Source organism: Leuresthes tenuis, unplaced genomic scaffold, assembly GCF_036924035.1.
Source record: "Leuresthes tenuis unplaced genomic scaffold, fLeuTen1.0.hap1 SCAF_20, whole genome shotgun sequence".
NCBI lineage: Eukaryota > Metazoa > Chordata > Actinopteri > Atheriniformes > Atherinopsidae > Leuresthes > Leuresthes tenuis.
In genome coordinates, this window is record NW_027325374.1 from 22,997,564 (window position 1) to 23,009,954 (window position 12,391).

The 12,391-nt window shown below is 45.9% G+C and overlaps 1 protein-coding gene across 3 annotated transcripts in view; it reads right to left on the reverse strand.

Annotated features, from left to right (window-relative positions):
- Positions 1-12,391, reverse strand: part of rab3gap1 (RAB3 GTPase activating protein subunit 1) — a 178,217-nt gene that overhangs the window by 42,845 nt on the left and 122,981 nt on the right. For 2 of the 3 annotated variants that reach the window (XM_072373583.1, XM_072373585.1), the window contains 3 exons: positions 1,971-2,078; positions 1,219-1,391; positions 162-216 (listed from right to left, as the gene is read on the reverse strand). In XM_072373583.1, coding sequence (XP_072229684.1) covers positions 162-216; positions 1,219-1,391; positions 1,971-2,078 — 336 coding nt within the window. Of the gene's footprint in view, positions 1-161; positions 217-1,218; positions 1,397-1,970; positions 2,079-12,391 lie in introns of all 3 variants that reach the window. The other variant, XM_072373584.1, reaches the window with a different exon arrangement.

The following is a 12,391-nucleotide window of genomic DNA, read 5'->3' on the forward strand; positions in this document are numbered from 1 at the left end:
CTAGAAGAGTACAAAATATGACATGGACAGGTATTTTAAGGTAATTTTACTTGAAAGGAGGTGTTAAAGAGCCATAACCTCTAATTAATGTTTTATGTGTGCTCAGAAATCATTTGGTCTCTCTTTGTACACCAAGTATGCGGTTAGGAAAAAATTAATACCTGGAACTTCTGATGCAGAAGACAGCAGCGAAGATCAGGAGGTCCACTGTCCAATCTGCAGATTAGTCAGAATTTAGATAAGATGGAGAAGATTCAGAATGAGCTTTTTTTTGTTCATTTGTTTTGACCATGAAAGTCTTACATACACATACATAGTCATATATCTGCAGACATATGAATGCATATGTAAACTTTATTGCTACCCCAAGTAACAATATTAATTTCCTGTCATATTAATCCCACCCCTCAAGGGAAATGTTAGCCACAAACAGAGAGATTAATTTAAAAGGGATGAAAGCTTCGGCTGGTTCTTGAGTTTTCTGATGAAAACTCAGGTAAAGAATTCGAAGGAAGCCAGCTAGCGAAAAGGTTCCGTTTATTACAAAAAATAAACATCAACAAAATATCACCTGGAGGGTTTACAGCAACCTCAGAACGGGATCTTCTTAACCCAATAGTATTGCATCAAAGCTCTGAAGTAAAAACCCAACCAATGTAGGAAAAAAATGTGGCGATTTATACCTGTTGACGAGGAGTGGCTTCTAGTCTCGTGAGAGTTGTGGGTATGTGTCGAGTATGAATGAGCCAATGGGGAGGAGGAATGTTCAGCTAATGAGGAATTTGTTATTGTGCTCTCAAACTGCTGTGCTTGCAATCGCCATAGAGCTGCAACATGGTTTGGTGTCTGACGGCAAATTTGGCCGGGACCCAAAGTCAAGCCTGTGGGGGTCACCATCAACCGGTCTGCGTTTCTAATAGATTTTCCCCACTCAGTGAAACACCCGCTTACCATTAGAAGAAGAATTTACTTTATTCAGAGTCAGGAATACATTAACAATTCTTTAAAACTCAAGCAGCTTTCACATTGTACAGAAATGCAAAAATATAGTTTATATATAGTCTGTATCTTAGATGTATTTCTTTTGTATTTTATGCGTCTGCATTCTCAACAGTTGGTGATGAATTGTGTAAACAAAAAAATACAAAATGGTAAAAAGTTGTGAAATGTCAAGCCACAGACATGATGCAATGCAGAAAAAGTGTGTGCTGTACCAACCCGTAGATAAGGTAATTGTTTTCCCAACGGTAACGCAACTCGAGAACAAATTCCTGCCAGAGGTGAGCAACAGCTGGCAGACCACCATAGCTGTAGTTGACCAGACACAGACATAATGCCAACCGGTAAGTCAGACTGTCACTGGGTGCAGACTTCAGCTGGAGGAACAGGTTCTGAGGTGAGAGGAGAAAAAGCAAGAAAAACAGGTCACCAATTTAACAAATCAAGAAAAATAATAATATAATAACAATATATATATATATATATATATAATATAATAACAGAAAAAGTCTGATATTGACTGCGACAAATTAAATGACCACAGGAAAGTGCAGAGACCTCCTGGCAAAATGTTATTGGGATTTCACTCAATCATTCATTCATTTTCTGACATGATGTTCAGCAAGACACGGTCAGTCATAAAAAAGTATTTGTTTTCTTCAAATGCGGTGTATGGTGGTTCTGCAGTGATTGTAGTCATGTTTATAGCTAAAATAATCCCACTAAATCTCCTTGGAAATAGTCAGGGAAGGTTGGTGTACAGCAAAGGGCCACAGGCTGGGAGTTAAACTGTAAAGAGGACCTCAACCAGCTGAACTACTTTGCACCCCTGTTTCAGATTTCTTTATTTTCATCCTTCACTTTGAAAAATATATATATAAAAAATTGAAAACAACAATTAAAAAAAAAAAAAAAAAAAAAAAATCAAGATTACAGAGTCCAACTTCCGGTGTGCAAGTGGTAAAACGTACATCATCAGAACTTTTTTCCTGCTCAGATGCCCTGTTGGAGTTTGACTGTGCAGTGTTATCCTTAATATTGTCTGATGACTTCTCCACAGCAGCATCTGGGAAAAGATACTGAGATAAAAAATAGAAAGACATGGTCATATATGGTTATGTAATCAGATACACACATTGAAAAACAAAGTGGAAGCATTTGGACAGTAAGCATCCTTTATTCTTCTGACTCATATTCAAATTACATTTTGACCAAATCTATTCATCCATTTGTGCATCATAAATTTTTTTTTTAAATTTTAAAAAAATCAAAGAATATCATACACAGTGTTGATAAGCTTATATTACCTATGAGAGAGGAGAAAGCCAGACTGCACATGGGCTGAGTTGAAATTATGTCTTACATAATGTAGATGGTATTCTCTCCTGACAACTGTTAAGAGGTAAACACCCACCAGTGATTTTCTTCACAAACGTTCCCATTTGATGTAGGATCTTTCTTATTACATGTGTTAATGTGTTCAAACCAGATGATGACACAGTTGGCAAAGAAACAATATTGTTAAATATATTTAACAATACTTTAGTGGAACGTAGAGAGGACAGAAAGTGGTAGTCTTGTTTACATTTACATTTAGCCAATTACCAGATGCAAAGCAACTTACAAGTGGGGAACAATATTCAAGCTTCAGTGCAGTAAGAAACCCTGTTCTATACATTAAGAGCTAAATCAATATGAATCTATCTAGATGACTGGGCACAAGTAGAGCCAGTCCAGAAGCTGGAGCAGTTCCACCATCATGGAGCCACAAATTTCAACAGTCTGGACTGAGACTACCTTGTTTGTAGGGATGGCAGTCAGATACAAGTTGATTTTACAGATGTTGTAAAGTACATAGTCAGAGAAAAACAGAAGTGGCCACAACCTTTGTTTGAGAGTGTAGCGAACTCAAGTGTGAAATTTAATACAAACTTAAGATTTTAAATGACTGCAACATTCTTTTGTGGGGATGGTCAGTGTGGAAATACCAGATGGGGGATTTCTACATCAAAGAAGAGAAATTTACAACAACCTTTCCCCACGAAAGCATTTTGGGGGAGTTTTCTCAGCCCCTCCCTCCACAGACCTGTACCATAAATTTAGGTAAATGCATTAATAGCTTAGTGCTAACTAAGCTGAACAAACAACGGACCCTTTCAGGAGAGTATTGGGGAAAACCAGAACAGGACCCTTCCGACCCTATATGGTTCAAAGTAAACAATGGTGACAGTTTGCCCTGACTCTGACTCAAGCCAGAGACAGTCGCTGCATGGACCTCTCAAAAGGATCTCACCCAGAATCACTTTTTAGCTGAATCTTGAAACTGTATTAAATGTGCTTTATATCTTTGAACAAGTTCTTTCATGTTCTCAGTGATATCACAAGCTGCATTTTAATACCTTTTTCATGATAGTACGTGGAACGATACGGAAGATATTATTATTTTGGAAAATGACTAATCAGCTTATGGAGCCACATTGCCCCCGAGTGGTTTGTAGCACTGAATAGTTAAACCCAAAACTAAGTCAACAACATGCATATGACATGTGACATTTATATGAAATAATGCAACTATTAACCAATAATCAGCTGTTTCTTGAGAAAAAGTCATTTATTGAATAAGTTCTTGAAGAGAATATTGACGGAATATTGTAAGAAAATATTGAAGGTCCAGATCAGTAGAGAAGATGAAGAGCAGAGAGCTCTAATTGATGGAATGAGAGTCTGGCGGAGAGTCTTTGGAAATGGCAGGAGAGGAAGATGAGCTGGAAGAAGGTCTGAACAAAGACAGAAAGGGAAGAATGCAGTAGAAAGATACGTTTTGTGTTTTTGTTCGTCCGTCAACCTGTCTCCTCTCTATAGCACGTTTTAAACTCTGCTGCTGTACGCTTCCTCACCTATTTTTGATCACCAAAAGGAGCCAGCGTTAAGCTTGTCAACCTTTTTGTCAGTCTTTGGTGAATTTAAGTTCACCTCATCAGAGTTGGTCAGCAACCAAAACCAACTCGACCCTTGGACAGTTTTATCATTTGCGGTGATTTCCGACACACCACCACGTTCGTCTTCTGAGCTACCAGAAGGAAGCCACTCTCCGGCACAGGAAAGCGACCGGTCCAGTCCCTGACAGTCAACCACAACGAAGGCCGCGAGACGCGGAACAGACAGAGACCCAGTTGGACCCGCTGGCGATTACCTGTGGTTCGGAGCTGACCTAACCGTAAGATCTGCCCTGTTCTTACATTTCAGACGGTATGCGGTGGGTGTCGAGAGAATTCACTGCTAAATGATAAACTAACCCAAGCTGTTAGCCTTTAAATTCAAATAGTAACAAACCTAGACTATTTGAATGATTCCGGTATCCATCCATCCCCTCCCCTTAGTTCTTTTCAATTCAAGAGCTGTGTTCTTTACGTACGTGTGAGTCCAACAAAACGAGAATTCACGAGTAGCGACTATATGAGACTGGAATTTATTAATTATTAATTAATAATTGATTATTAATTTAACATACCAGAATCGTAGGAGTCTTTTTCCTTCGATTGAAGGCGGTGCCCAAAACGAGGTAAAATAAGGCTTATTCAGAAGTGATATTGTTGGTGCCACGTGTGCCGGCGATATATAATTTGGCTACAAGAGGCAATGTTAATATTGCATTTAGTGCAGTTATTGGGTGATCAATAGCTTAGTCATAGCAGGTTTTAACTGAAGGTGGCCTTCCTATAACCGTGTGGTTATCTACCAGAGACTACTTGACATTGTTACTGAGAGCCTGAGGGTTATCTTGTGGGAATGACAATTGAACTGCAATTGCGGAGCATTCCTAGTCTTGCTGACCACTCAAAGCACTTACTACAAGCATATTCACTGAGTCACAAACACAGCCATACAGCAAATCTTAGTCTATACTTAGTAAACAGTGTTTTTTTCTATCATGCACACACTTGCACACAATGTGGGGTTCAGTTGTTAAGGACAATTCAACATTTAGACGTACAGCCATTACTTCTTCTGAGCTACAAGGATATGTCCCACAAGGGGTGAATATGACGAATTAATTAAGGACTGGTAAAGTCGAGTATCGTCTGCATAGAAAATAACCAAAAACTGATGTAAGTGGAAGAGAGGAACTAAGGAGTTGGTGTATATTGCAAAGAGAAAGGATCCACGTACCAGGCCTTGGGGCACCTCACCTCATTAATGTCACCTTGTTTGCTCTTCGATGTGCTTAAAAGAATGGCCAGTAAGGTATAATTTAAACCAAGAGATAGATCTAGCAGATGAGAACTGAGGACTGTGCTGTAAATCAAGCTACCTTTAGGGTGGTAGTTTTCTTAGTTCAATGGCCCCACTGAAGCCTGAGAGACTTGGATCAAAGAGATTGTGCTATGAGAGGAAGTGTGAGATCCGTTTTAAAACAGCTTTGTCAATAAGCTTAGATAGAAAATGAAGTAGTGATACTGATTGAAGGTTTTCAACTTTTAACTTTTTTAACGAGGGTGTTACCTGAGCCTCCTTGAAGGTAGGTAGAAACAATTCCAACATCAGTAAAACCTTTATAACTTAATTTGTTATAGGTTATTCAGGATATTCACCCTCAGGGAAGTGTTCAAATATTTCATTATGGAACCAAAGATAGTCTGACAAATTATAATGTTCTTTTAAACTAAATCCAAAACACAAATTAATCAGGACGTGTTAACGAGAGCACGTGCAGATGCAGCAGCCAATAGCTCTCTAATATTTCGCTGCTTTTGTTTAAGGCAGAGCCTTTAATTATCAGGCCCCTCTCTGTGGAACCAGCTGCCAGTTTGGGTTCAGGAAGCAGACACCATCACTACCTTTAATAATTTGTGTTTCTCAGTCTCAGCATTTATCCTTTGAATGGTGTTATGGTGTTTGTTGCCCCTTTTTTCTGTCCTCTCAAACCCCAGCTGGTTGAGGCAGATGGCCACCTTTCCTGAGTCTGGTTCTATCAGAGGTTTCTTCCTGTTAAAAGGGAGTAATTTCTCTCCACAGTCGCCTCATGCACGCTCAGGATGGGGGATTGGATCAAAGAGAAATTTCGGTGCAATCTGTTGGTTTCCTTGGCTAGGAAATGTTTCTTTCAATTGGCTTTATATGTATGAAGTGGATTAATTTTAAATTTAACTAGAAAAAGCTGTTCCTGCGAAACAGCAGTGAGAATGCTCATGAGCCGAATGTGATTACTTGACCTCATGGAGTCTGTTTCTGACAGTTTGAGCAGAAACATGCATATTAGTGGCCTGCTAGTCATTTTACAGGGCTCTGGCAGAGCTCCTCCCATTCCTCCTTGCAGAAAGGAGGAGGTAGCAGTCCTGCTGCTGGGTTGTTGCGGACCCTTCCAAGTCTCCTGGTGTACTGGCTTGTCTCCTGGTATCTCCTCCATGCTCTGGACACTGTGCTGAGAGACACAGCAAACCTTCTTGCCACAGCTCGCACTGATGTGCCATCCTGAATGAGCCGCACTACCTGAGCAACCTCTTTAGCAGAAATCAAGTGAGTAATAGTTAAAATGGCTGCAGTGTAATATGTAGCAGGGGAGTGGGAGAGTTATGTCATCACAGTGATAGGAATGTTTGTAAGCAGCTACGGCTTAACGAGCTCCCTCCCTGTATAACCTGCAGAAATGGCTATTTTGGATACTATGACCTCCTGTGAGAAAACTGTAAGAGCGAGGAAAATAATTTGAAGACTGTAAGAACCAGAAGGGATAGAGGAACGCGGCAATATAGTTTTTATTTCAATGGAGTGAAAAATATGTAAATGGCAGTGAGTTGAACACAGTTGAACCTGTCTCTGGTGTCATACCAAAATTCCCATTAGTGAGAGAATTTAAAAGGTTTCTCTTGCTTCAAGGCTCATAGCTGAAATTCTGTAAATGTGAGCTCTTTAGTAGTTACAGCAGCTAAAAGAGGACAATGTTTCCTACATTTTAAGGTATAATTTGTTTCTCTGAGTTAAACTGTATGAAAGTTAGAGGAAGTTAAAATTATCAGTGTGTCCCTCTGCAGGCTGCTAATTCATAAAAATCAAGAAGGAGCAAAAATGTTCATGTTTTTGAAACTGTCATATTTCAAAATTGGCTTAATATTTGAAAAAGCTGAACCATTTGGTAATAGCTGAATGTAACTCCTGTGGGCCATACAGTTATTTTGTAGTACTTATCTTGCCTTCTTGTTTTTCTTCTTATCTTCTGTTGTCTATTCTCCTCACTCTGGATTCCCATGCTAAGGATTAAGCATTAATTCTTGGATTCCTGTTTCCCCTACCTGTCTGCTCACCCTGCCACTGAGTCAGAACCACAGCACCAGAATCCTCCCCTTCCATTCTGGATTGCCACCTGGGCCTAGTAAGAACTGATATTTACCTTTGTCTGGAAAATCTACCTTATTGGCTCCTCACTAATGGTCTTCCTCCTCTCTGAGTTCCACGTTTACCCAAATCCTCCCTCTGGCTTCTAATACCATGTACCTGTAAATAAATTCTGTTCCAATTTTGTGAGTTGGCTTGTCACCGAGCCATGACGGCACAATCTGGCCAAAGAGATGCCTTCCGGTCAGCTCTGACCAAACAAGGAGTCATGCTCGGAGAGCATGAGAAGGCTCTAGAGTCACTAAACGAACAACAGGGCTCAAATAACCAACCTCTCAGTCAAGTTTTCGAATTGCTGCAAAATATTCATGAGCATCTGTCTGCTTCCCCTCCAGCTTCTCTTCCGGCTCTCAACGAAGGCGGTCGCATTTCTCTTCTCTCCTCTATATTACCCTCTCCCTTATCTTCCCTGCTTCTCTTCTTCATCTTGTCCTGTCTCAAACCTTTGGAGCCTCTCTCCACATTGCTCTCAAAATTAAAATCATGGAACTGGTCTCCCCCCTGAGCTGTCACCTTATCGTGGTGGGGGAGATTGCGTGCCCCAATGAGTCTGGGAGCTATGTTGCCCGGGGCTTTAAGCCCCTGGTAGGGTCACCCAAGGCAAACAGATCCTAGATGAGGGACCAGACAAAGAACAGCTCAAAAGACCCCCCATGATGAACAAAAAATTTGGACCTCGTGATCCCTTGCCCGGATATGGGACACCGGGGCCTCCCCTCGGAGCCAGGCCCGGGGGTGGGGCCCGGCAGCGGGCGCCTGGTGGCCGGGTCTGTGCCCATGGGGCTCGGTCGGGCATAGCCCGAAATGATGACGTGGGTCCCCCTTCCGACGGGCTCACCACCCGTGGGAGGGGCCAAGGGGGTCGGGTGCGATGTGAGCTGGGTAGCAGCCGAAGGCAGAGGCCTTGGCGGTCTGATCCTCGGCTACTGAAGCTAGCTCTTGGGACGTGGAATGTCACCTCTCTGTTGGGGAAGGAGCCGGAGCTGGTGCGCGAGGCTGAGCGGTTCCGGCTAGATATAGTCGGACTCACCTCGACGCACGGCTTGGGCTCTGGAACCAGTCCTCTTGAGAGGGGTTGGACTCTCTTCCACTCTGGAGTTGCCCGTGGTGAGAGGCGCAGAGCAGGTGTGGGCATACTTATTGCCCCCCGGCTGTGTGCCAGTACATTGGGGCTTACCCCAGTGAACGAGAGGGTAGCCTCCCTCCACCTTCGGGTGGGGGGACGAGTCCTGACTGTTGTTTGTGCCTATGCGCCAAACAGCAGTTCAGAGTACCCACCCTTTTTGGAGTCTCTGGGGAGGCACTGGAGAATGCTCCTACCGGAGACTCCCTCGTTCTGCTGGGGGACTTCAATGCTCACGTGGGCAATGACAGTGAGACCTGGAGGGGTGTGATTGGGAGGAATGGCCCCCCCGATCTGAACCAGAGTGGTGTTATGTTGTTGGACTTCTGTGCTGGTCATGGACTGTCCATAACGAACACCATGTTCAGACATAAGGGTGTCCATATGTGCACTTGGCACCAGGACACCCTTGGCCGCAGTTCGATGATCGACTTTGTGGTTGTATCATCGGACTTGCGGCCGTATGTCCTGGACACTCGGGTGAAGAGAGGGGCGGAGCTGTCAACTGATCCCCACCTGGTGGTGAGTTGGCTCCGCTGGTGGGGGAGGATGCCGATCAGACCTGGCAGGCCCAAACGTATTGTGAGGGTCTGCTGGGAGCGTTTGTCAGAATCCCCCGTCAGAAGGAGCTTTAACTTCCACCTCCGGCAGAGCTTCAACCATATCCCGGGGGAGGTGGGGGACATTGAGTCCGAATGGGCCATGTTCCGTGACTCCATTGCCGAGGCAGCTGATCGGAGTTGTGGCCGTAAGGTGGTCGGTGCCTGTCGTGGCGGCAACCCTCGAACCTGCTGGTGGACACCAGTGGTGAGGGAAGCCGTCAAGCTGAAGAAGGAGTCCTATCGGGCCTTTTTGGCCAGTGGGACCCTGGAAGCAGCTGATAGGTACCGACAGGCCAGACGGGCTGCGGCTTCGGCGGTTGCTGAGGCAAAAACTCGGGCCTGGGAGGAGTTCGGTGAGACCATGGAGAACGATTTCCGGACGGCCTCGAAGAGATTCTGGTCCACCATCCGGCGTCTCAGGGGGGGGGGAAGCGGCTCACAGTCAACCCTGTTTACAGTGGGGACGGGGCTTTGCTGACCTCAACTAGGGATGTTGTGAGTCGGTGGGGGGAGTACTTCGAGGAACTCCTCAATCCTACCAACACGTGCTCGGAAGAGGCAGAGTCGGAGAGCTCGGAGACGGGGCCTCCCATTTCTGGGGCTGAGGTTGCCGAGGTGGTCAAAAAGCTCCTCGGTGGCAAGGCCCCGGGGGTGGATGAGGTCCGTCCTGAGTTTCTCAAGGCTCTGGATGTTGTAGGGCTGTCTTGGCTGACACGCCTCTGCAGCATCGTGTGGACATCGGGGACAGTGCCTCTGGACTGGCAGATTGGGGTGGTGGTCCCCCTCTTTAAAAAGGGGGACCGGAGGGTGTGTTCCAACTATAGGGGTATCACACTCCTCAGCCTCCCTGGTAAGGTCTATTCGGGGGTATTGGAGAGGAGGATCCGTCGGATAATCGAGCCTCGGATTCAGGAGATGCAGTGTGGCTTTCGTCCTGGCCGTGGAACAGTGGACCAGCTCTATACCCTCGGCAGGATCCTGGAGGGTGCATGGGAGTTCGCCCAACCAGTCTACATGTGTTTTGTGGACTTGGAGAAAGCGTTCGACCGTGTCCCTTGTGGAGTCCTGTGGGGAGTGCTCCGGGAATATGGAGTGCCGGACCCCTTGATAGGGGCCGTTCGGTCTCTGTATGACCGGTGCCAGAGTTTGGTCCGCATTGCCGGCAGTAAGTCGGATACGTTTCCGGTGAGAGTTGGACACCGTCAGGGCTGCCCTTTGTCAACGATTCTGTTCCTAACTTTTATGGACAGAATTTCTAGGCGCAGCCAGGGCGTTGAGGGTGTCCGATTTGGCGACCTCAGAATCGGGTCTCTGCTTTTTGCAGATGATGTGGTTCTGTTAGCGTCGTCAGGCCGTGACCTTCAGCTCTCACTGGAGCGATTCGCAGCCGAGTGTGAAGCGGCTGGGATGAGAATCAGCACCTCCAAATCCGAGACTATGGTTCTCAGCCGGAAAAGGGTGGAATGCTCTCTCCGGGTCGGGAATGAGATCCTTCCCCAAGTGGAGGAGTTCAAGTATCTCGGGGTCTTGTTCACGAGTGAGGGACGAATGGAGCGGGAGATTGACGGGCGGATCGGTGCGGCGTCTGCAGTGTTGCGGGCTCTGCACCGACCCGTCGTTGTGAAGAGGGAGCTGAGCCAGAAGGCGAAGCTCTCTACTTACTGGTCAATCTACGTTCCCATCCTCACCTATGGTCACGAGTTGTGGGTAGTGACCGAAAGAACAAGATCGCGAATACAAGCGACCGAAATGGGTTTCCTCCGCAGGGTGTCTGGGTCTTTCCCTTAGAGATAGGGTGAGAAGCTCAGTCATCCGGGAGGGGCTCGGAGTAGAACCGCTGCTCCTCCGCATTGAGAGGAGTCAGATGAGGTGGCTCGGGCATCTGGTTAGGATGCCCCCTGGGCGCCTCCCTGGGGAGGTGTTCCGGGCACGTCCCACTGGGAGGAGACCCCGGGGAAGACCCAGGACACGCTGGAGAGACTATGTCTCTCGGCTGGCCTGGGAATGCCTCGGGGTCCCCCCGGAAGAGCTGGAGGAAGTGGCCGGGGACAGAGACGTCTGGGTTTCTCTGCTCAAGCTGCTGCCCCCGCGACCCGACCCCCGGATAAGCGGCAGATGATGGATGGATGGATGGATATTACTTACCGTCTAGGCTCCCGCAAGGTCAAACTAGACACCCATGTCCATTTGCTTCCAAAGAGGAATCAGTGGAACCAGCCTAGATTCTCCTCTTGACCTGCCTGGTGGGTCATGCCAGATCGAGAATCAGATTTGCCATGGGTTAATCTTGGACTCAGATCCAGGCAGTGGACTTCCACGCCAGTTTGTTCCCTCTGCAGCTTGCTCCACCGTTATCCACTAGGCTCATACCTCCAAGTTTGCCTGCCACCCTGGAATACACCGCACCATCACACTCCTTCAGCACAATTTCTGGTGGCCATCCCTCGAGACAGATAGCAGAGAGTATGTGACTGTTTCCACTACGTGTGCAAGGCATAAGATTAACAACCTACCACCGTCTGGACTTCTGCAACCTCAGTAGGTCCCCGGTCTCATATCTGCCCAATTCATCTCAGAGGTATGGAAAACTTTTTGTGCTAAAACTTATGGGGCTAAGGTCTCGTTAAGCTCTCGTTACTACCCCCAGTCTGAAGGGCAGACAGAGCAGCTTAATCAAGAGCTCGAGGCTGGTCTCTGTTGTGTCACTGCCAACAATCCCATATTTGGACCCAGACCCGTGAGGCTTTGTTACGCACAGTTGAACGAAACAACCATCTAGTGGATCGGCGTTGTGTCCCAGCCCCACAGTGCGCCCCTCGCCAGTGGTTTAGCTGGCAACCAAGGACATTCCTCTGAGGTTTACTTCTGAGAAACTGGCACCGAAATACATGGGTACCTTTGAAATAGACTCTACTCAACCCTTCCGCCTCAAGCTTCCAGCCTAGCCTCAGTGCACATCCATTCCATTTATCATATCTCTTGAATCAAACCTGTGTCTTCCAGCTCGTTGTTGTGATATGGTGCTATATAAATAACCTGAAATGAACCTAATTGATGGAAACAACATGTCTAAAAAAAGGTTGGAAATGGTCCATGTTTCCCACTGTGTAGCATCTCTTCCTCCTTTAACAACAGTCTTTTTGCTGGACCTTTGAGAAAGAAATGTTGTCCCATTCTTGTCTGATATAGGATTCTAGCTGCTCAGCAGTCCTGAGTCTTCTTATTGTATTCTTAATGTCTTAATGAGGAGCCAAGAGAGAGTGAGGAATCGGAG